Source organism: Anopheles gambiae, chromosome 3 (assembly GCF_943734735.2).
Source record: "Anopheles gambiae chromosome 3, idAnoGambNW_F1_1, whole genome shotgun sequence".
In the NCBI taxonomy this organism is placed as follows: domain Eukaryota; kingdom Metazoa; phylum Arthropoda; class Insecta; order Diptera; family Culicidae; genus Anopheles; species Anopheles gambiae.
This window is the reverse complement of record NC_064602.1, coordinates 1,421,818-1,445,555: the sequence shown is the minus strand read 5'-3', so window position 1 is coordinate 1,445,555 and position 23,738 is coordinate 1,421,818. Positions and strand designations below refer to the sequence as shown.

General features: G+C 46.9%; 3 protein-coding genes across 3 annotated transcripts; 2 read left to right on the top strand and 1 right to left on the bottom strand.

Annotated features, from left to right (window-relative positions):
* The first annotated feature begins 1,501 nt into the window (after positions 1-1,501).
* Positions 1,502-3,962, top strand: LOC133394008 (uncharacterized). Its single transcript, XM_061662153.1, has 3 exons — positions 1,502-2,916; positions 3,846-3,873; positions 3,929-3,962. Exons 1-3 carry the CDS (start codon positions 1,713-1,715, stop codon positions 3,960-3,962), a joined length of 1,266 nt encoding a protein of 421 aa, XP_061518137.1. The 5' UTR covers positions 1,502-1,712.
* A 3,554-nt stretch (positions 3,963-7,516) lies between these two features.
* On the bottom strand, positions 7,517-14,289 carry LOC1278136 (meiosis regulator and mRNA stability factor 1). Its single transcript, XM_061660589.1, has 11 exons — positions 13,625-14,289; positions 13,376-13,554; positions 12,573-13,307; positions 11,827-12,502; positions 11,036-11,751; positions 10,519-10,959; positions 10,225-10,378; positions 10,033-10,143; positions 9,185-9,963; positions 9,032-9,118; positions 7,517-8,945 (listed from the first exon to the last, which is right to left on the bottom strand). The coding sequence occupies exons 2-11, from the start codon at positions 13,526-13,528 to the stop codon at positions 8,832-8,834; spliced, it is 3,966 nt and encodes a 1,321-aa protein (XP_061516573.1). The 5' UTR covers positions 13,529-13,554; positions 13,625-14,289; the 3' UTR covers positions 7,517-8,831.
* Positions 14,290-20,847: 6,558 nt separating this feature from the next.
* LOC133393649 (basic helix-loop-helix neural transcription factor TAP-like) lies at positions 20,848-22,098 on the top strand. Its single transcript, XM_061659453.1, has one exon. It carries the CDS (start codon positions 20,959-20,961, stop codon positions 21,850-21,852), a length of 894 nt encoding a protein of 297 aa, XP_061515437.1. The 5' UTR covers positions 20,848-20,958; the 3' UTR covers positions 21,853-22,098.
* Positions 22,099-23,738: the final 1,640 nt, after the last annotated feature.

The window sequence follows — 23,738 nt, the reverse complement described above, 5'->3', positions numbered from 1 at the left end:
ATTATCTTCATCGCTTCGGTACGGGTTTAACGCAGCGACCGGAAAGCATTTCGGAAAGCTTTGTGCCAACGGGTTTGGCTGGGCTGTGTGCTTGCGCGGTGTCTTTTGAATGCCCCCGTTGAAGTAACGATCGATTTGAAGATGTTACCACGGGGTTGACTTTTTGCAGGCATGAAAATCTGGACTGAAACTTCTTTATAACCCTTAAAATACGAGGAGCTGTTATTATACCAATAAGCGAAATGTATGATAAATTGCTAATCAAAATATTTCCTTGTCATCCCATCTCCAACGCAACTCGCTGCGTGTTTATCCGCTTCTTCCGGCCGTACTCGTAGTAAGAGCGAAAAATTCTTCCGATCTATCACACTCATCGATCGGGTTCCCATCGACCCCGATGAGAACGAGATCACTTCCGGAAGTCGTGCTCGATAATCGTTTTTTCCTCCCTTCCTTGGTGATCATCGTGGGACACACGGGACACTAGTCTAGAGCCCCTTCTTGGTCACGGAGGGGCATCATTCGTCATTCTCAAGATTTTCTCACAAATCATCCCATCGGCACAGTGAACCGATCGGATCGTGTAAGCGCGCGCAAACTAAATTGACCGAAAAATTTCTCCACGGGCGTGGAATATTAGACTAGCGAGACCAGCGCCACCAGAGCAGCAGCACCACGGCGGCAGTGAGCGTTCTGAGGGATAATTAATTTCTCAAGCTTAGCGGCTCATCATGGTAACGTTGGAGCCGGGTTTGTTACTGGGCGGCATCCAGCAAAGTATCGTCGGGAGCGGTTTTGTTCCATTGAAGGTGGGTTGAGACGATAGTGTGCAATTGAATATCTTTGACCAATGCCGCTCTTGTAACATCACACTATATTGTGCCACAGGTTGACAAAAGTTGATGTTGGTCTGAGGTAATGAATCCCTTGACAGTTAGCTATTCCATATGCAAAGTTGAAATGATTTGCCATCCCCAAGGGAACAATTTTGTGACATAGCTAACAAAGTTTAATTTTTACTATAATTACTCATATTAATTGTTGGACGAGGAGGACCTCAGTTCATTCAGTTGTGTTTCAGCTACCAAACCTTCAACTAAACATGACGCGTAAGCTACTGTGTGTAGTAGTACTCGTGTGTTTCGTCACCTCCAGTGCTAATGCTTCTTTAGTGGTAAAGCCCGCTCCAGATGACTACAAGGCGGAAAGCACCGCTTCTTTGGTAGAACGAATTCTTCTCGAATCAACCTCCATACCGATCGAAACTTACACCCTTGCGGGAACAAATGAGTCATTTGTCAAAGCGGTGATTGATCGGCTTGCTTGGAGAGCAGGCAAACTAATGATTCCGATGTTTAACAACGCTCTGCCGTCGCATGTCCAAACTAGACAGCTGATCATAATGGGAGCAGATGATGTCGAAACTATGATGGTATGGTTGGAATGATACTTTATTTCATTGTGATGATAATACGAATACTTGTACATCTTTTAAGGGCACCGATGTGAAGGTTTTTGGACGACAACAGCCCAACTACTTTGCTGCTAACAACCGGGACATCTACATCATACTCCTTTTGTCCGATCTGCGTTTCCTGAATGGGCGAATCGTGTTTCTGCTCAGTGAATTGTTTTCATCGATCAACTTTATAGTGATTGTACCGCCTCCGTTTGAATTTCAACCACCGCTCCTTATTAGCACTGACTATAACATGGGCCTAGTGATCGTGCCTCATGACGTACCTATGCGCCAAATGTTTTCCGATCGCTTCGATGCCGATCGTCACCCAGTGGTGAAGATAGTAGGCTATGGGTTTCCAATATGTATACGCATCAACGAGCAGGGACAAGTGGTAGGCTACGATTGGAACGTGTTTCGTACCATTTTGGTGCACATGAAACTGCGCTGGCATGTGACTGTTTACGAGCTGAATTCAACCATGGAGCTGATGCAATGGTTCAACAAGGAGCTGGATGAGGGTCACATAGAGATCTTGATCGATCGAACCTTCCGGCCGGATACGAACTCGGTGCAGCATGTCCTGCCCGAGATGAACGGAGTGTGTCTGATCATTCCCAAAACGCAAAAGTACGAGATCCTGCAGCATCTCCTGCGACCGTTTGCCTCGACTGCTTGGATTGTACTGATCGTTGCCCTGCTGGTTGGTTCCTGCATAGCTAAGCGCCACTTTCGGCACAGCCTGCTCGATACTCTCATCTTCGGTGTGGACCTGGACGCGGCCAGCGTATCTCGCAGGGAACGTATCGTGCTGTTCGCCTGCTTGGTTGTGTTTTTCATCCTTTCCGAAGCGTACCAAGCCAAGCTGTTGGCGCTGATGAGCTCCAGCCGCTATCCGCCCGATCCAAAGACGGTGGCCGAATTCCTGCAAACCGACACCCTGCTGTACGTAGGTGAGGCTACTGCAACGGTTCTTTCGTTTCGTCCATCGTTAACAGGACGCGTGCGGAAGGCGGCCGACTACTGGTTCACGTTCGACGGGGAGCAGGACTACGGCACCCTGATGCAGTGTCCTGTTGCATGGGACTTTTTCCTACGCTGGACCAACCGGCATTACAACCTGCACGGGTACAACGTTCGGCCGCGGGTGCACATCGTGGCGGAGAATATCCTCTCCCTGTCGGCTTCTTACACGTTTTCGCGTTCGTTTTTGTTGTATCCACGGTTTAAGGTCTATCTGGACCGTATTTACGAAAGCGGGCTGATGCGCTACTGGCAAACGGAACAGGATCGTCGGCAAATGTTTGAGCAAAAGTTTGTGTTCGTAGAGAATGAGATCATTTCGTTTAACGATCTGATCATGGTGTGGATCGTGCTGGGGATCGGTCATGGATTGGCGTTCGGGGTGTTTTTGATAGAGCTGTTGAGCTTCTTGCTCAAACGATACGTGCGCAATCGTTGGCCCGCAACACGCAGACAACAACGGTTGTTTAAAAAGTCCAAAAAGCATCGCCAATTATTTTCATCCATACCGACGAACGACTCCAACAGGAAACGGAAGCCATTAACTCGGATTCAATTGCAGTTAAGCAAATCACAATAAAGTGCAGCTTAATCCAATGCAGCACCCCACGGGCACTACCAGCACACGCTCCCTCACAGATGGTTCGTATCGTTTTTCCCCAGCTTTCAATTACGAGTTGTCATTATTACAGCCGTTGCTCGCGTGTCACTCCGCACTCTGTTTAATTGAGCCGTAAAGCTAAGGGATAAGCCGTGAAGCGCCTGTAAAGAGCCACCGAAAACAGCAGCCAGGGCGCATAACTGGCCAGCTGTTGCACCCAGCAACACATTGTCGCTTAACATTGTCTTCGACGACCTATGGCGCGTAATTTCGTGGCGCAAGGCATAGACAAAAACCCGTGGCACCGTGGGTCAGCTCCAGCCGTATCTAAATTGCTTTCCAAACGCCGATACTTCTTCCCCTGTATCCCATGAACCATAAGTTCTCATCTCAAACCGTACAACTGGTTGTTTGTGCTTGTTTGTGTCTACAATGAGCTTCGGCTTATCTTCACACCTGATCGGTATCTCAATTGCTTACCTTGTAACCGGGGGCTAATTTACGAGCTTAGTGTATGTAAGCTGCTCTACTGCTATTTACACCATCAGTGTGCGTGTGTTTGGTGTCGTCCTTTTCGTCACACTTCAATCTACCCCGATAGGCGACCGGATCAAGACACGACATGTGATGAGGTAGCAAAAGAAAGGAATTGAAAAGAAATAACCAAGGGCTTTGAAGAATCGGCAACGGCAACAGAAGAAGAAGGAGATCAGTGTCCTCCCGAGAGCATCAGTGTCAATCTCTGTCCTGCCTTACTTGCAGGAGACATTGTGCTGCGCATTCCGGTCGGGTTGGTACGGCACCGGCAAGATGTTCGACGGCCGATAAAACATCCATCCATCCAGCCCGATCCTGGTCGGTACGACGCTCATTACCTAATTACGGCGAGGTGTCTTTGAATTCCCGGAATGGCTTTATGGGTTCGGCCTGCCTCGTGTCATGCGGGCTTTGCGGGTGGATGCTGGTGGTGTTGAAATTGTGTGCTTTCTGATGTGAAGCTTCACAAAACGTTGTGCAGAGACACCGGGCACAATAATTCACCCGAAGACTCTATCGCTGTAGCTTAAGCCCACCGATAACTTTGCACAGGGTGTGCGTGTGTGTGCTCTAGGAAGGGGAAAGATCACGTGCTGTGGAAGTTGTTGTAATGAAAGGATTGGTTTACATAATTGGTTCTATTAAAATTGATTCGAGAAAGTGTCGGATTGATGCATGTATAATGTGGTTGGAAATTGAAATTGTAGCTCTCATGGGTATCTAGCTTTTGCATTTAAATTCAAATAAATCACACAATATTCACCAAACCGTCTCCAGACTGAGCTAAATTTCGTTCCGAAACTCGTTCGTTCCAGCAAACGAGGAGAGGGTAATACAATTTTCCAATAAAAAAATCACTAATTCCCTCCACACAGCACAGTCTGCATGTGGGACAGTTATGCAAATGCAAACTGAATCGTTTCATATTTTTCGCACTCACTCGTTCGTTTGTCGATAAGCAAAAAAGGACTAACCGCTACCATGAAACCTACCACCCGTTGGTTGTATATTAAACGGAAGAGAAACAGCATGAGACAGCAAGAGAGAGAGAGAGAGAGAAACTATTTTTGCAAGCATACGATATCTCTAGCGTGTCCGACGATGGATAAGGGATTGTTGGGACGAATCTGCATCTAATAAATCACATAAACTCATCAATCCGAAATCGAGTGGGCAAAAAGGGGGTTTAAAAAAAAGGGGCCAAACCGAGAAGCCAAGCGTCAGGCACACATACACATACACACCAATCGATGCGAAGTGACGAATGGTACGAACGGTGGATCGATTTTTGGCTCACGGTTATTGGATTCCCGCACCCGGGATGACGGATCGGTGTAACGGAATCTGAGCGAAGTAATAGACCGAGAGAGAGAGAGAGAGAGAGAGAGAGAGAGAGAGAGAGAGAGAGAGAGAGGAAGAGAAAGAGCAGGGAGAGAGATATGCATAAATGGATTGTGCCCATCTAGCTACCATCAATGGTACGAAAAGGGCTAGAGGAACGCGAGACAGGATGGACTGTCTTTAGCCTGTCTTTAGTGGTTTCGGACATCGGACATCGGACTGTGAAATAAATCATCCCTGCGCACCCTAACGGTCCGGCGTAGGAAGAGAATTGCTTCCTAGAATTGCCTCAGGTGCCGATGCAAAGCATGCAGCAAGCAGTCCCTGTACTGTGACAGTGAAAAAACAACGGGTGGAAGAGGAGGTCCTGTACAATATGGATGCATTAGAAGGTGGGTTTTTAGGTCTTACCTGTGGTTGGACAGGTCTTAATCCAATGATTATTTTAACTCGTACTAACTTCAACATTTTCATACACACTCCGGTGTTTGTCTGCTGATCAACAGAACGGGAAGATGAAAAAACCCTTTTAACGGTCCTTCTACACTTCAGCATGTGGATGCATATTGATTAGACAGGACTCTGCATATTATGTATTTGTCCAAACCCATACCCATTAGTTCGTCAAATATTAATGCTCAGGAGATTGAGAAGTGTGTGTGTGTGTGTGTTTGCCATTCGATTGCCGAGATTGCAGATTGTGTGTGGCATTAATTCGCTAGAGGGATTATAACGTTTTAAGTTCTCTTCGTTTTTTTTTGTTTAATTTGCTCCATCCTTGTGCCTTTAACTCGAGCTGTGTGCATTCAAAGATTTCCATTTCTATGTTGAACCGGACCGGAATATTCCACCGGCGCTGCTGGGATGGAATATTTATGATTCTATTTTCATCCATATTCGATAGTTCACACTACTTTCGAGCTCGTCGTCTGGACTGAATGCTCGTGAATATGCAAACGGGCACGTCGGCTTAGACATGTTCCAGTGATGTTTTCATTTTTCAGAGAGAATGTTGAGTTTTACATTCATTTTAAATCAATGCTTTTTATAAATGTTTGTGTTTTTTTACTGAACTGAGAATTGAGAACTAGAAGCACAACATAGCACCCAGTAAACCCATAATGCACCGTCTATCGTCCTTTAGTTTGGTACGCGCTCGGTCACAAATTATGTCTTAAGGCAACGGTTTGCTGCATGCAGCACCCTACAGAAACCCATCTCACCGGCGAACAGGAGGCACTTGTGAGCGATAAAATCCCTTCTTCGCCAGTTCAGTTTAATAAATTCATAACGGCAACCCCTACGGTGGAACGGTCACTTTTCGCGATCGGAATGCTTCGCCCTACCTCTATCTCCAGCGCTCATACCGTGCGCATTGTCAGACAAACGGAGAAAAATGTGCAAGAATGTCGCTGGGTGCATGCATGCATGCGTTCATTGGATGTATATGAGACAAAAAGGAAAGCAAAGACACACACACACACACAATAGGCACCTTCGGAGTAGGAAATAACTCCGATCCGATCGTGACCATAACGTCGTCGCTGCGACCGGCCGCGCATCGGCAACGGATCTCGATCAACGCGCGCCGATTACCTGACGAAAGCGAACGAGAGAGCGAGAGAAAAAAATATATCACAGAATGAATGTCTTAAAGGAGGTCCACAGTGCGCCCCAAACACGGCAAAGGAATGAAATTAATAACTCATAAGAACGCTATTTAAATAATTTTGATTTTTAATTAACCTTCGGCTCGATGATGACGATGACGATGAGGACGACGTCGGTGCACCCATTCGTCGGTCGTCTACGACGCGCCTTTTGTGTGTTGCCTTGTACGGCAAATCAAGGGAATGAGCTCCTGGGCTGGCGTCTGGATGCGTGGTCAGAGGACGCAGTGCTGGATTTTATTGTCACATCTTCTCGATTTTGATTTTGACTGACGCCCTGCGCAAAGTGGCGAAAGTGCGGACAGGGACGGGAACCGTACGCGCTTGACGACTTCGAAATGACAGATCGATTGGGCGACATACAGGACACATATATTCGGATGGAAGGCGGTTCCCTTGGGACGGCAAGGGAGTACCGTCCATGGGTGCGCGTTTGCACGATTGAGAAGTTAAATCATGAAGTGATCGTCTGGTAAAGAAGTCGATCTTTTGGGCGATCTCGTCTGATCGGACGCATTCGCGCCCGGAATGATGAAAAGGAAGCTAAGACGGGACAGAGCCGTTGGAAGCTTCTTGTGGCGAAGGTGTATCTGATAATTTATGATGTGCATCGGTGGTCGGGAAAGGCAAACAAGTATAATTAGAAACGACAGTTAACGGTTCGGTAGTAAAGGGCTTGTAAATGGGCCCTGTTCTCCTTTAATGGAGTGGTCATTCAGACGGACGACAAGCCATTGTGTTTTTGCTTAGATTTTGAAGATGTTGTTAATGGTCGCTCAGGCCGGTAGTAATAAAATGAAGATACATCTAAAAAGAATTATGATGATAGTGGCAATGAGTGACAACATCAATTGCAGTCACACATCATGCTGGAAGTCACACAGATTACAGAAGAACAGAAAATTTATTAAGTACATTAACAACGGTGGAACTTATAACTAGCTTAGGTTTGAAGGCCTCGCACAAGCAAACATGACGTGTTTTGTAAGGACAACTGATTGTTCATAAACATGGCACTCGCGCAGCAATCCATTAAATCTAGAAATTAACGTTTATGCATGCAATCAATACAATTGGCGAACGAACCTGCCATTGGATATGGCCTAGCCTTTTTTTAACTAAAAATTATCCTCACCTTTTACTTACAATCTAGCGAGCTATTGCACAACCCCAGCTCAACGATTAAAATCTTTTAATAACAGAAACAATGCGTCGATAAAATCGATAACATGCAGAAACACTCGCTAACAGGTAACAATCACACCTTTCTCTTTATGGCCGAATAATAAATTATTAATTATGACGGTTAAAATTGTTTCACATAAAGCTATGATAATTGCTAAAAGCCTCGACGGCATCGGGCCCACGGGAGCTTGACTTGCGCACTTTTCTTGCTGTGTGTTTTTCACGAATGTAAATTCGTTCCTGTTGTTTCGCGGCTCATTTGCTGCTGCTCACTCCTGCCGTTACCGATAAGGGGACATTGTGTGTTTGGTTTACTTGGCTAATCTTGGCTCTCCGGCACTGTTGCTCGCTTTTGACCAGAAAAGCGATCCGGAATCAAGATTGTTCCATTGTACAAGGGTTATGCATTACAATGGTTTGTTGTGGTACAATGTCGCACTCCCTCGGACTTCGTAACATCCCTCCAGTTTCTTCTCCAATAGTCACAAATACTAGAAATTGTACGAGTTTTGGTGAGCTTTCTTTGGTGCTTGCACCGCTCCCGATCTGAGTAATGTGAATCAGGTTCGCTTAATTGGCCCACTGTCTCTTTTCTCCCTAGGCGATGAATAAATTTAACGTTACGATCAATTTAAACTTAAATAATATCGAGTCCTTCACACAGGGCCTGAAAGGTACTTTATGATACTTAAGCGTAATAGGGCTGATGCAGCATCGTAGGAATTACCTCGTTGATGCTATACTATCGTTTCCACGAACAATTCAACTTCCAGTGAAATATATCCCTTTCGGAAAATCGATCTCCTCGGAAATCCTTCCAATGGCAAACAGGATTATGATCCTTGCCGGGCTGGGATGAAGCTTTAACCCGTGACCGAAAGGGAAAGCAGTCGATCAATCTCCAAGAAAAGGATATAGCCCGCGTTTGTGAGGGTCTCGCGCGAGTGCCTGACCGTCACCGACAGCTTGTGGTCGACTCAATCGACTGCCTGTCAGGATGAAAGGGACATGATCGCTACTTATCTTGATCAAAAGAAAATGACGATAGTTTCTCCGACAGCATTGCGAGTGGCGTATCCAGGGGCGGTAGATTGTTGATTGTTTTCAGCTCCGGAATAGGAATGTTAAGCTGTAACGAAGAAGGGGTACTTGACTGAAGAAAGGCGATAGGAAAAAACGTGTTAGTTGACACTATTAGAGGTCATTATTACATACCATCTTGCTGGCATCCGAGCGCATGGAAATGTTGTCCAGGTTTTGTAGAGAATCACTCCAGACAGGATCCAGCCAGAACGGAAGATTCTTTGGAATGAAACGATAACAGTTAGCAAGGAGGGAGATTACATATGCTGAGGAAAATATTGTTACCATTTCTGTCGGAGTATCGGGTTTTGGTGGCTCCCAGTACGCGGAAACCACATCCATCATAGATTTGCGGGACAGCGACAAATCGGTTAAATGTTCACCCTTCTTTTTCCAATTATCTTGACATTGCACTCGTGGATTATGCATGGCCAATGGATCTGTTAGTCCTTTGGTAGCAGGCATTTTAAGCGACTGGAACACATTCGTCTGCTGATCTTGTGGAAAGGCTGATGAAAACTTGTTGCTATTGCTATTCGTGCCCATTAGCCCCTGAATACCATAACCGTTCGGTAGCGGGTGGATGTTTTCCTTATCAAATTGAATGCCAAATTCATTGGAATGCTGTCCCATCGGACCATTGATGTGTGCCATTGTGGCAAGCATTGATGGATTATTGCCATTGCCGTAGTTATTGTGCTGAAGCGTGTTCTGTTGCATGCGATTGTTTGCGTAGTAAGAATTCGGTGGTCCTTGCTGCTGTTGGTTGTATTGCATCGAATGTTGCTGTATAGCTTGCAACGGTTGTGGAGCGGGTGGTTGTTGCAGAACTTTAAACAAAGGATTTGCATAATCATTGCCCCCCGAATGGCGCTGCTGCTGGTACTGTGTGTTGACCATGTTGCGAAATGGTGCCGGATCTTTAGGATAGCAACCTCCAGAAGGTATGGGAGCAGCTGGATAGCGAGTATCATTGGCTACATTTTTGTTATTTTGAGCTAGGTTAGCCTGTGATGCATACATCATGAAAGAGCTTTCTTCTAATGTATTCAATGATTTCGATACTGTGTGAACGGATCGATAGTTATAGTTACCCATGTTTACTAGTTACCAATCAAAAAGCGCATACTTACAAATACAGTCACGATTCAATTCAATATCACTTTTTTCACCGATGAAAGTAGTATTGCTAGCCACAAACACGTCCGAAAAAGCGTTCAGAACAGACACCAGATTGGGAAATCCTTTGGGAAAAGAGACAAGTAGAGAACGAAGATCGAAAAGTAAAATCCGGGCGTTCTTTTAGAGAAGATCATATTGCTCACCAAATTCAAAGCACGTTCCTAACGACACATTCATGGCCAGTTTTAGATCGTACACGCTGATAGACGGTCGTTGTTTGACTACTTGCACCATTCGCATGACAAAATTCATCAACGCCGTCAGTGACACCGTTTGCAAGCCCTTATCCATTTCAATCTTTCGTATCGCAGAGCAGTCCCAACAAATGAAAGAATTAAATTACATTAATCGATGCGTTGGCTCGTCGCATACACAAACATCATCGTAATTTGCACACGTCAGCTGAATGCAAATCGCAACTACGACCTTCAACTTACCGTCAGCGCATGTTTCATATTGAAAATATTCTTTTCGTTCAGGAACTCCTTGAATCGTAAATGATAGCTACGCACCAACTCCGACAGGGAAATGCGATCTTTGCGTGTCTCCGTCAGTACCATACAAACGGCGTACGTTCGCATGCGAAAGGCAGGATCTTCGAGATGCGATACTACCATGTACTCACCGCCAGACTCAAATACTTCGGTGTACGGTAGAGCTTTCATAGCGTCGTACATATTGCTGAATCCTAGGCAGCCCGGTTGAAGCTGATAGCCGTATTGACTCTTGTGAATGTTCAGAATAGCCGACAGCCGCACGACAGTGCACGGTTTACCAGTGCATGTCTTGATGATCTCCTGGACCTGCTCCGCGAAGATACGTAGCGCAACCTGATAGTTGAGATAAATCTTACGATCCTCATCGTTGGTTTGCTCCATCTAAAAAATAGACATAAATAAGAACTTAGCTACTGCCACCACCTAATATTGTATTGTAAAGGATTCGCCAACACACCTCAACAATTCCGCTTATTGCTTCAAGCAGATCCGCTAGCTTCAACAGTCCATAATCGCTCAGACGACACTGATACCCAAAATGATAGTGGTACGATCGAACAAACTTCTTAAACAGTATCGAGAACTGAGGCGCTTTCCGGAACAGCTCCACCACTTCACCGGCAAATACACTTGTCTTGTCCAGCTCGGGTAGAGTCTGTTTACGTTTGACGATCGAAATCATCACATCGTTGTCGTTGTGTACCTTTGTCGTGATGGAATTGCTGTACACCAACCCATCCACAATGTCGTACAGATTGCACACACCGTAGTCGGTCACGTCGAAGGGACGATTTTGAGCATGCATGAATACCATTGGCAGCTGGGACAGCAGTATCGACTTGTTGGCTCGGTTGCGCAAGATCTTTAGCAGATCGTTCGTGAACCGGCGTATCTGTGTGCGATGGGTTAGGGTAATGTGACGGTTTTCACCATCTCCCATTACTTGCACGACTGGTGAGAGAGCCTCAAACAGTTCGATCAGTCTCGTGTATCCATAGTCCGCTACCCGACATTGTTTCCCAAAGTGGTTATGATAGGCGGGAATGAAACGCGTAAACTTCATCGTGGATTTAGGTGACATCTTGATCAGCTCAACGACCTCGCGTGAGATCTGTTGAAGGAACTCGTTGGATGGACTTTTTGGCATGTAACGCAAATTAACGGACCAAGCATCTAAGAAACAAAATAGATGCTGTAAATACAAAAAAAAATACCTCAAACACCTAGAAACATTGCTTTCTAACTTACCATCGTTATCCTTGGTCGAGTTCTGTTCGTGATCCATCCAGGACAGCACTTTAATGCCGAAACTATTGTTCGCTATTTGTACTCCCCGGATGCAACACAGCAAATGCTCCATCGGCACACCATTATCGTTGGGCACAATCTTTACCTGCAGCTCATGCTCGATGCAGTACAGAATACTTGCCACAGGTATGTCGTTCTTGTGAGACTTGAGCAGCGAATACACAAGCGACTGCAGCTGATTAATGGTCATCATAACGTTTGGCAACGGTTCGACCTCCTGTTCAGCCCAGCCCTTTTCCTTCTCCTGCTTAAAGTGATACATACAGTACGGGACACTGTGCTGCGACGTCTCCACGAGCGAACTGTTCTTCAGCGTATCGATCAACACCGGTTGGAGCGAGATGTGCTTCTCTTCGTTCTTATCGAGCGCTATCACGCACACATCCTGCATGCGGTACAGGTCGAGCACACTAATGGAAGACTTGAAGCGTGATTGAAACAGCTCACGGAAACGGTTGATGGGCAGGCTACAAAACGGGACATCCTTCAGCAAACCTGCCACCTGGCAACGCAGGGCGGACGATTCCGCCGAAGTAGGATCCTTGATGTACGAAACCACCATACGCTTGTGGCCAATCTTCTTACGATGCAGATTGGCAACCACTTGTTTGGCACACTGTTGAAAAGGTCACAGGAGGGCAAATTAACACCGCATCTAGTAGGCTGTGGCATGCCAATGAACTTACCTGTGCCGTGGGTACTTTAACCTTCGCCAGCGAAGGACTTTCAATCGTCAGCGAAATAACGGGAGTGATGGGTTTCAGCTGACACATCAAGAACTGGTGCATCTTGTGCTCCTCGATGGACGAATCCAGATTGCTAATCTGAAGCACTACCATCTCCTTCTGATCGGACGCATCCACACTCGCACTCAGCAGTGCTGCAGACAGTGGCTGCGATGATGATGATGATGATGGTGGTTGTGGTGGTGGTGGTACTTGTGGCACCGGCGACACCGAGGAGCTGGATGTACTGGAGCAAGTTCCCAGGCCACCGCTAGTGTTAATCGTACTGCTGCTACCGGAACTGACCATGCTGCCACTATCGTTCGAGTAGTTGCTCTGATGTGGGCTGCTGCACCCGCTCTGATTACTGCTGAAGAAGGTGGAGTTCTTACCGGAATCGGAATAGCTGCTACTGTTCAGCGACGAGTTCAACGACTTATTAATGGGCACCGGCACCTGGCTGAAGCAGGTGCTAGCGGATTGAAACGCGGACGACAAATGTGACTGTGGTTGCTGGCTTTGTTGTGCTGGAGGTAGAAGCGGCTGCGGCAGGTTGCTTTGATTCGTAGCACCGCCGTAGTTGCTAAGGGTGTTGTTAGCGTTGACACCTCCGCCGTAGTTGCGGCTTGCGTACGGTGCATAGCGCTGCTTCTGAAGACTATTGCCGTACATTTGCGGTACAAATGGTGCAGATTGCTTGAAAAAAAAGAGAGAAAATGATTTAAAATTTCCAAACAGGATGCTTCTGGCGGTTGAAAACGCACCTGATAATAATTAGAAAGCTTCGTATTATAACCACCCTGCCCATTGTAGGACTGTCGCGTGTTGGGCATCTTGGTGTTTTCCGCAGCCAAGCTTACCACCAGATCGGGAAAGGATCGCATATCGTAGTACGCGTTGGCGGTACCGTTATTCATGGTCACAAATTACGAGTTGAGCACCACTGCAATGGAGGAAATGCATCGAAAGGACGCCATTTTGAAAGCCTTCAACGAGGAACCGGCCAACCTTACCTTTAGCAAGATGACACAAAATTGTTACAAGAGTAGCTTGTTCTTCTCTTCGAAACAAACGGCAAACGTTAAATCGTATCTAGCTACTCTAGCTTCAATAAATAACTTTACCCTACGCCTCTTTTGTACGAAAGCAACACATACGCACGCACAACACAACCTACTTTCACACGTACGCTCAGAAGTCTCGGAAGACTTGCACTAACACGCAACAAACGATACTAAACTAAACCTTCAACTTATTCGGTTCCTGCACACAGACGTCCAAACCAAAGGACGCACGATACGCTAACGGTAAATGGTTAAAATCAAGGGCTTAACCTATCTAACTACGAACGAAATTACAATGGTCGCACTGGAAGGGTTAAAAGCACACAACCGTACGGGACTCTGCGCGTAGTACGGGGACGCTGTAACACAATTGCACAACAATCACTATCGAACAGGCGCCTCGGCGGTCGGACAAAGGAGACACACACGTGACAATGGGAATGTTGCGAAGAAAACAGGTGGATACGAATTGAAAAAAACGGCAGCTTAAGTTAGGTGATACAGAGTTAAAATAGGAAAGGAAACGGGGCTTAAAATACGGGCCACTATGCTAGCAAGCTGGGTTGCTCCCGTGAGTGCCGACGAAGCAATGTCCTGTGGCTGTGGCTCGGGAAGTGGCAATTGTCCACCGGCAGCAGCTTGATCAGGTGATCGCACACCTACAAGTGATAGTGTGCAGGTGCGTTAGTACGCAGTGTGTGTGTTGGTGTTAAGCTTTAGTACAAGCAATCGTTACAGCGTGTGCTATTTGAATACGTTTAAGCACGTTTAGATTGTGGGAGAGAAATGATGTGTAGTTCATGTGACATAGGGTCAGCAATTTCTTCTTTTTTGACCGAAATAGCTGACCCAAATATTGTTGATGAGTGATAAAGTGATTGACAATGCCTCATCATCTACAACGCGACCTGAAGAGGGCTGGCAAAGAATATCCACAGCATAGAATGTATCAAGGTCGCACGGGGAACGTGCAATAAAGTTGTCAAAACGATCACCTTAACAGGCTCAATGTTTACACCTTTGCTTGTCAGCATAACATTGTTCTCCCTGGATATTATGTTACCGTGCAAGAAACAACACTCCCCGCCGCCACAATGATGCTGCCAGCGCTGGGAATGATGCTGCTCACTTCCTACAAGAGTACCGGGCACAGCATTAGCTATCGTTCATCCCCAATTGTTCATCAGCGTTCATTAGGGGCGGCGATAATCTCAGTCGGAACTATCGACAATTTAACGCCACATATAATACGCGCCTTCACGCCTTTGATCTCTGAAGACGCGCGCACCGCATCATGCACCCAACGGTTTTCTTATCGCCGGACGATCGATCGATCGCGGAGGTCAGAGGTACGAGTACGGGTTTTCCGGCATTACACTGCCTCCAAGGTGGTCAGCAACAGCAAACAGCAAAGCGATTGAGGGAGAGCGAGCAAACGATACAATGCCGGCAAAAGAGCCCTTAAGGTGACTTACGGTTTTTGGGGGCTTTCGGGGCGCTTATCGGCTCTCGTTTATCTATTGCTATTGCCGTTTCTGCTTCCCGGTGATTCTGCCTCCACGCGGTGGGCTGGTGTGCGGTTGCTCCGATCAATCCGTGTGGTGGAATTAATCGAAATCTATTGGTGCTCACTGAGATCTTAATCGATTTCGTCGGCGGCAGTGCGCTGATGAAGCTGTATGGATTGGTATGGTACGTGCAGTGAGAGCAGGAGAACGAGGAAGATGTCCGCACACGGCGTTCACACATTACCAATATTTGTTTCCCATGCAACCGGAGTTTTTGGTGGCTCGGAGGGTGTTCAAATGAAAAAAGCCGCCAACCACATACCACCCGGCTGCTGATCGAGTGATATGCTGAATATCTAATTGAAGCAATGGGTTAACGTTTGAAGTGGCCAACAAATGAAGACATCGAAGCACTTTTCCCTTGATTGCTTGTATTAAAACCAAAACGTACAGTATTTTTATCGATTATTTAAGTACTTTCTACATCGCTTAAACCTACTTCCCAAAGATTTCGTCGTTTTCGCGATTCAAATCGGACGCCGGCTACCCTTTTCGCTCGACCCAGGACGAACGCATCCTTTCGATGGTCATAAATTTTACGCTTCGCTAAACAACAAAGCAACTAGGGGCATCCCTGTTTCACCACCCCAAAGCAAAAGTGCCATTCCACTGACTGAATTGACCCCTAAAAACGCGTTGGCACGCGTTTGAACTGGTAAAAAGGTGGTTCTGGTCTGCTGGCTTTTGGGCCGAGCAGGGGTGGAAATGGTGGTCACCATGAAGGGCTTCCAGGGCTAGATCCCTTCTTCTGTGTAAAGAGATCAATTTGGATCGTGTTTATCGTGCAATTCGATCTGGGTAATTTCGGTCCAGTACGGCGTCCCGCAGGAAACTACCCGTTTTTGTGTTCCTAACCTTTCCGATCAGTCTGCCGCTTGTTTAAAAATGTTGATATTTCTTATAGCAAGCTCCAATAATAGAGCACACAGTTTCTTGCACTGGTGGACAACCGCAATGCCATATGACACTGCGTTCCTTGCACTGCGGCTGAATTATCGAGAACAATTTCCCTCTCCGTCCCACTCCCCCGGCCGAAATAATCCGACAGCAGAATTATTGGATTGTAAGATGTCGGGCTAAAAATAGCTAATCCTTTTCGCGGTTTTCCTTCCCCGCTGGAAGGAATCATTTCTGCCGCACACTTTCCTTCCCACAACCCCCACACGCAAAATGATTGTGTCGACTTTTCCACCCTGTGCGTCTTGCGTCTTTGGCAGCATTTTGTAGTGGGAAGGAAAGGGGGAAAAAAGTCGTTCAATTATTCATGAATTTCGATTTCGGACGACTTTGCAGCTGCTGATCGTTGCTGCTGCTGCTGCTGTGAAGTTGTGTAGGTGGGATACATTCCTCTGGTTGTCGTCGGGGCTGGAAATCACACTTGACAGCAAATTCCAAACAGTTCAAGTGATCGGTTTTCTTTCGCATTTGGCCGCTTGTTTGCTTCATCCATTTGGTTTGTGGAAGGTAAAATCGTTTGGTTGTAATCGGATTGGAATTCAATTTGCATCCGACGGTTGGTTGGTCGGGCGCAGTTCGCAGTTCGACACTGGCAGAGAATTGCATTTTCGATTCTTAAAGTAGTTGGTTTTGTTCGTATTAGTCAGTGGTATGAAATAAGCGTCTTTCTAGGGTTCGTTTTCTTAGGAGTAAAAGTCAATTAAACATGTTTTCTAATAGTAATTCACACACAGGAAGCATTACTTCGTAATGGTATGTGGTTAAATTATGGAAAATAAATAAACTTCATTCTTCGAAACGAAATATATGTCGTTCATATGTATGCATATTGCTCCAAAGCCAACGCATCTTCTTATAAGTAACTGTATGTTAGGTGCAACGAACCATAGCGACACTGACTGACGCGTTCAAGTCGAGTCATGAATATTCAATCGTCCAAATATTCGTACCACCACGCACAATACGCCACCGAAAGCAGCTGCCATCTTAGCTTCCTCCTCCAAAGGACGCTTTCCCGAAACGAGCCCAACGAGTCCTGTTTCTTCCCAAATCTTAAGATCCGTGCTTTTGAACACATCGCTCCGCTTTAAAGCAGCCCCTAATGCAGTCCCTACAGCACGGACTCACCGATGCGCAAACGGGCACCCCAGCGCAGTAAGGATGGCTTCCGACATTGTGGCCTCATCCCATCCCATCCCATCCGGCCTCTACTCTCTGGTAAGGATCGCGATCGTTATGGTTGATGGTGCACTATGCTTCCACCGCTTGCAGTGGAGCGAATACACGCGCAAGGCTGCTCTAATTATGACCCTAACGCGTCCATCCCTCCCTGCTTGTGCAGTAAAAGACGCGCAAAGGACAACAGTTGGTCAGCACAGCACGCCCCGGAAAGATCGATCGGTCGGTCGGCTCGGTGATCGTGATCCCTTGGAAATTAACAAACGCGAGGGTGAAAACAGGACGAGACAAGTCAGTTAGACACAACAACAACAAAAAAAACGGTAACAAACCAACCGTCTGCATCAACTGGCACGTGTGTGTGTGCTGTGCGAGGATTCGGCACCACCGTCTGTTTGATATGGTTCATTACCTGTCATCAATCCCAACCGGAATCAACCCCCACACAGGACCCGCAGGACGCATGGCCGTTCTTGCACGAGCTGGAGCGGGTTGATTGTATTGATTGATTGTAAAACTGTCGTCGATAATTGAATTTGCTGTCATAAAAATTGAAAATTTATGAGCCCGCACGACCCCGTTGGCGAGACAGTTGGTCGCGATGTGTGTGTGTGTATTTTTGTCGTGCACATTCCGTCACTGGGTTCGATTCCTTCGTACGAGGACTTCCATTTCGCCACCCTTTACGATCAACGAATTACCGTATCGAATGTAAACAAGCTAATAACACTCGTAATAATATGGGACTAATCCGTGGTCGTGGAGGTGAAATCAATTGGACGTGGTCGTCGGCGTCAGTGGTGGTGATGATGATGATGATGAGTAGTCAGGACGACCTTTTGTCGAGTACAGGACCTTAAAGTGGTTCAACAAGGGATTTTTATGTGGCGTATCCCGATGTCAGCAGGTCACCGATAGCGATAAGCTCTCTCTATTTCTCTCTGTGTTTGAGACTGGAGGCTTCATGAAGGTAAAAATCTGTCCAGTCACTTTGGGTTAATCAACGGGAAGCGAAAAACGCCTAATGAAATAGTATCAGAATTTTGCTGTCCTTTTATTGGAAAACGATGATGCGCAGTTTGGAGGAACTTGATATGAAATGAAGGATTTATATCTTTTCGATTGAGAGTTTACATTACTTGCAGCGAATATAAAGCGTTCTTTCTTTCTGCTCCCCAAAACAAAGGATGCAAAAGCCCTAAAACATAGTTAAATGAAAGTTGTTATGCTTTATTTTTGCAATTCAAACAGCCATTAAAGTGCAAACAACTCAACTGAAGATCCTTGAACGTAAAGGAATTTATTCCACTGCACGGGCGTTAGTTCTTTTGTCCGCAGCTCGGCATCATTCGGCAGTGAACAGTAAAAACAGAAAAAAAACTTTTTTTTCACCTTTCCTGCGTCCTGCGTCCCCACACTTAGAGAAGCTCTTGCGAGGTAGCAGTTAACACCTACTGTCTAACGGCACGTTCTCCAAACTATTCTCGCCGCACATCGCCGCCGTCTGCGTCGTCCTTTTTTCTCTGCGTCGTCCTCCGCACGCGCGCACGCTCGCACGCACCGCACCGTGTCCACGCGTAAGCCACTGTAGCGTAATTTAAGTTTACGCGTTCTTGTGTTGTTGTTTTTTTGCTTCTTCGCTATCCTCTTTTATCCTTAGACTCCCCCTTGGCGATGGAAGAGAGAGACAGAGAGAGAGAGGGGAAGAGAACTCAAGACAGATGTTTCACGGTGCACGGTGAATCCTTACAAGCGGCTGTGATGTTTTACCTTTCACAGCCCCACACCGCTTGCTGGCGAAAGATAAACACAGAAGGTGTGCGAACTGACCAAACTGGACGCCAGAACAGCACGCGATGCTTCTTCTTTCTGTGTTCACCCTACGCCCAGGACCAACAATTCTGACTTCCGTCCGTAATGAACGCTGATCTTTGGAGACCTTGTTAACCTTTGAAACACATTCCTTCGCTATCATTGTGTACTAGGGAGCAGTAATGTTTATCTATTTATTGTTCAATTTCCATCTTTTCAATTTTCATTCACATTTATTTTATTTCGTTTTCTCTGGATGGTATCCGCAACATCATTTTCTTATTGACGATCACCATCTCGAGCACATCAAACTCGTCTGTTCGTCCAAAACATTAAGGCCTCAAATCACAGTACACATACAAAGAGCCACTGTGTCGTTGCTAAGCAATTTTTGTCTCATTTCAATGCCTATTTCTTTCCCTTTCCCTATGATTTCTCCCATTTTTTGTCAATATCCGAGCACGAGGGCGGAAATCAATGCGAAAAAAGGCCTCCGTTTGGATGATCCAAGCACCGTTCAATCTCCGTAGCGAACCTATCAGCAAGTTATTGTTGTCGTGACCTTTTCTCCCCTGCAACTCAAGCGACACGTCAGGCGCCCCATCATCCATCATCAGCGTGCTCCATCGAATGAATCGATCAGCGTGCAGGCGGCGGAAAATAGAAAAGACAAACGCCGGACACGAGCGACAGCAACGCGCTAATGCGATTATCTGTTGAATGTGTCCCGTAAGATGGGAAAGTTTGCTACTCCCACGATGACACCGTGTAACTTTACTCACCGCCAAAGACGCCCGGTTCGCGACGCATAAGTTAATGGGCGGGATATTAAAATTGTGCGATGTGCGGAAAATGCGGCCGTGCGGAACACATCCCAGCATAGATTTGCTGTGCACGACGTTACGGTTCATTAATGAGCGAATGAGCTAAACCAATTACGACGGCAAAGGGAGCAGGGCGAAATGCTCGGCGAAATTGCGAAAGTGTGCCAATGTGTCGATAATAATCCGTTTATGAAAATGGTCAGAAGCGGGCACGCTGCCGGAATGCTAATTTCCGTCACGAACAGGGTCGAATTTGTTTGTTTTTTTTCGATTAAATGCTCTACTTACTAAACAGTAAACCTGAATACTGAACAGTAGCATAATTTATCCTTCGATTTTGAGGTTCATTTGCTCAAAGGTTCATTCGGTCGATCAAAATATTGATCCTGCTTCCGGCATTTTTCATTCGATTCTGCTTACATTTAGCTCGTATTCCAACACAAACGAGAGCGCTCCTCGTTTGAACTTGAGCGTTCATAATTATCTAGTTTTTATGGCCCTATTTCTGATCCCTTTTCCCCCTATTCATCCATCCTCATGCACGCTTTGGCACGTGCTGCCAGGGGGAATCATCCCTCTATCGCTGCTCTGCTCTGTATTCTTTTCTTTCCGGAAGGAATTGATCGTGAGTTGCTATCTCCCTCCCTGTGGTTACATTGAACATGTGTGTGTCCGTAGAGTGCCCTCTCTCTCTCGCTCTGACTGTCCCCTTGTGCTACAAAGGGACATTAACTTTATACTGCAGGATCGATCCCCTTTCCGTGTTCCGTGTTTTGTAGGATCAGGGAAGCGTGGCACGATCCTGAGGGCTTCCCCATTTCGCTCGCCGTGGATCGGGTCAACAACATACCGACGCAGTTCACTCCCGTCCATCGTTCTGTGCAGATCAACCACTTCACAAAAGTGGAAGAAAGTGTTTGTGTGTGCCTTAAGCCAACAAAAAATGGAACACTACACAATGATGGGCATCGACAGGATAACGACGTACGGGCATATCGCCGACAGTAGTGCTGCTGCTGCTGCTGCTGTTAGTGCCGCTGCTGGTGTCACTTACTTATCACACTACCCAACGCCCGACACTTCCCTCTGCCGGAGCAGCTACAGTGCATCCTCCCCGGGCACAAGTCCATCGGTGTCCGGGCCCGAGCTGAGCCACACCAACTTTGGCCTCTCCTTTGCGGACGTAATGTTCGACGGGGAATCGTTCATACAGATAGACTCCTCCGATCTGCACATCTTTGGATCCGGCCCGGCGCAAACACTCGGTGGAACGCAGATCGGTGATCCTTGTCCGGTGCAAAGTCTCCCCAGCTCACCCTACCCACCGGAAGAGTCGCGGAACGGACGGCCAGTTGAGACGAAGGCGTGCACTGCCAGCTTCATATCTACCCCGGTGAGCCGCACTACCGATCACCGTCGGCTGTACAAGGCGCGCAAATCTATCTCGGCGGGTAAGAAGGACTGCACACCACCGAGTCCGACCGTGCTGAAGAAGCGACGGCTAGCGGCGAACGCACGGGAACGCAAGCGCATGAACAGTCTGAACGTTGCGTTCGATCGGTTGCGCGAGATAGTCCCTTCGCTTGGGCCGGATCACAAGCTGTCCAAGTTTGAGACGCTTCAGATGGCACAGACGTACATTAATGCGCTCAGTGATCTGTTGGAGCGCGGTGCCGATGCAACGACCTACAGTCTGTTCGATAGTCTTGAATCGAGGGTCGCATCGAACGATACCAACAATAACAGTAGTGGCGGCGTGAATGGGCAGCAGTTGCTCGGGAGAGACGATGACTCGCTGGACGATCGATTCTTGGACATGGGATATGATGTGATGTGAATGTGGGGAAGGTGGCTGAAGCGTGCTGGGGGCACCACGAAAGTATAAATCAGTGATATTAGGAAGCTTCAACCCGTTTTGTGGTCCGCCGTGTGCAGTGCGGTACGAGTAAGCAGTGCTCTAGTCCTAAGCGATGTTTGTTTTGTCACTACTCTCCCGAGTGGATGTGACCGATATTATAGCGTTGTATTTAAGACACAGCTGTGTGAATGTATATTAGTGGCATACAAATAAAGAAGCATCTAAAATGGAATAATTTATCTAAACTATCTAAACAGCTTTACGGAGGTGATCTATTTCCACCAGAAATTTCGCACCCGAAACCACGATTTCCCACTTTTGCCAATTTAATTTACTCCCTTCACTGACCGATACTGATCGTTACAGTTTACCGATATGAGTCCCTCCTCGTCCCGTTGCTTCCCCAACACTTCAGTAAATTTAATCGAAAAAACGGCACCAGTTCCCACTGGAGCGGCAACATTCAATCAGCACCGTATCCGGAAGATAAGTAACAAAACTCGCACCTCACGATCCCGATACCGCCCCATCGATCGATTGCAGCAGCGAATTCCAGGCACGTCCACACACACACGCACACACACACCCGACAGTTCCGGATATTGATTCTGACGTATTTGTTTGACGCATCTAGTGCTGGGTGGTATTGAGTTTTAAAGCTTCGCACAGCAGCCCCAATAACCGCGGCATGAGAACGCGCTCGCCCAGCACTCATCATTGCGCCTACAGGGGCTATTTGCTATTGACCCTGGTACGATATGCCGTGTCCCATAAAGTCCGCCCGTCCGTGTCCGAGTTCCCATGCAGTTTCGGAAGTACACGCAGTGGAGAATGGGGAGTGGGGCTTGGTCCCGGAAGTTTTGTTGTTCCGCTGTGATCATGTGCCGTTCGTCCCCGAAGGGAGTTTCGCTGCGTCATGATGATTCCGATGGAAAGGGGCAGAGTGGGATGGGAGGGTTTTTTTTTGTTGTTTTGGGAAGAAAATGCGAGGAATTTCAATAACACTTCCACGGTGCAGAAGAGTTGAGCTGGAGTGTTTGAACTGAGCCGCCAATCGCCACCGTCGAGTGTCTTACTGGCGGTAAGATTGAGCAACGATTTTCCAACCCTCTGACCGTTAAACCGTTTGTTCGTGGAATGTAACGAATGTGGGACAAAGGGGGAGCCAGTTGGGGAAGCGACGGAGAGCTTGGTATTTGACAAGCCCTGAAGTATTTGAAAAGGATTAAGGTTAAGGTGAAGGTGTCAGGAGATGGGTCGGTATTTTCAGATGGCTATTTAGGATACGTTCAGAAACTGTGCTCTATTGCTAGTTGAGTTACAGATTTTGCTTGTAAATCTTAAAGCACCAACATCCCTTTTTAAAGCACTCTCAGCTAAAATATCAAACATTGGAGGAATCTTTCACACAAACAAAGCTCTTCCGTACGAGGATTGCTCTTCTTCCACGCGATTTATGATGCTGATTCACGCGTTTCGCCCAATCGGATTGGGCTGTTGTTATGTCAGATTACGAGTGCTATTTCAACGTTTTCCGTGCCAGCTTCCGTGCTTGACTTTGCGTGAATCAATATTTCCCTATCGGCTTTTCCGCGAGCAGCTTTTCGCCGTGCAAACATCCCTTGGGCATTGCAGCTTCTTTTGCGGCACTGGCGCGTGGGGGGAAAAAGAAGAAGAAGCGAGATCTGTCTCCCTGCTTCATACAAGCAGCTCGAACAGGCAACTTATTTGCAATTTGTTTGTGCTGCTCTTGAGCGAACGGCGAACAAGGAGTCTCCGGTCCGTGTGCCATAGTTCGATTGGAAACCAGCTTGGCTTAAAAGTCAGTGCGTCTTCCCTCAAATTCCCCTCTACCCCTTCCCCAT

Coding starts and splice junctions, on each gene's coding strand:
- LOC133394008 (XM_061662153.1), top strand. CDS start 1,713: ATGGGCCTAGTGATCGTGCCTCATGACGTACCTATGCGCCAAATGTTT. Junction 2,917..3,845: donor CAAACGATACGTGCGCAATC/GTTGGCCCGCAA, acceptor CCTTACTTGCAG/GAGACATTGTGCTGCGCATT. Junction 3,874..3,928: donor GTGCTGCGCATTCCGGTCGG/GTTGGTACGGCA, acceptor CCATCCATCCAG/CCCGATCCTGGTCGGTACGA.
- LOC133393649 (XM_061659453.1), top strand. CDS start 20,959: ATGGAACACTACACAATGATGGGCATCGACAGGATAACGACGTACGGG.
- LOC1278136 (XM_061660589.1), bottom strand. CDS start 13,528: ATGAATAACGGTACCGCCAACGCGTACTACGATATGCGATCCTTTCCC. Junction 13,308..13,375: donor AGCTTTCTAATTATTATCAG/GTGCGTTTTCAA, acceptor TTTTTTTTCAAG/CAATCTGCACCATTTGTACC. Junction 12,503..12,572: donor TTAAAGTACCCACGGCACAG/GTAAGTTCATTG, acceptor CCTTTTCAACAG/TGTGCCAAACAAGTGGTTGC.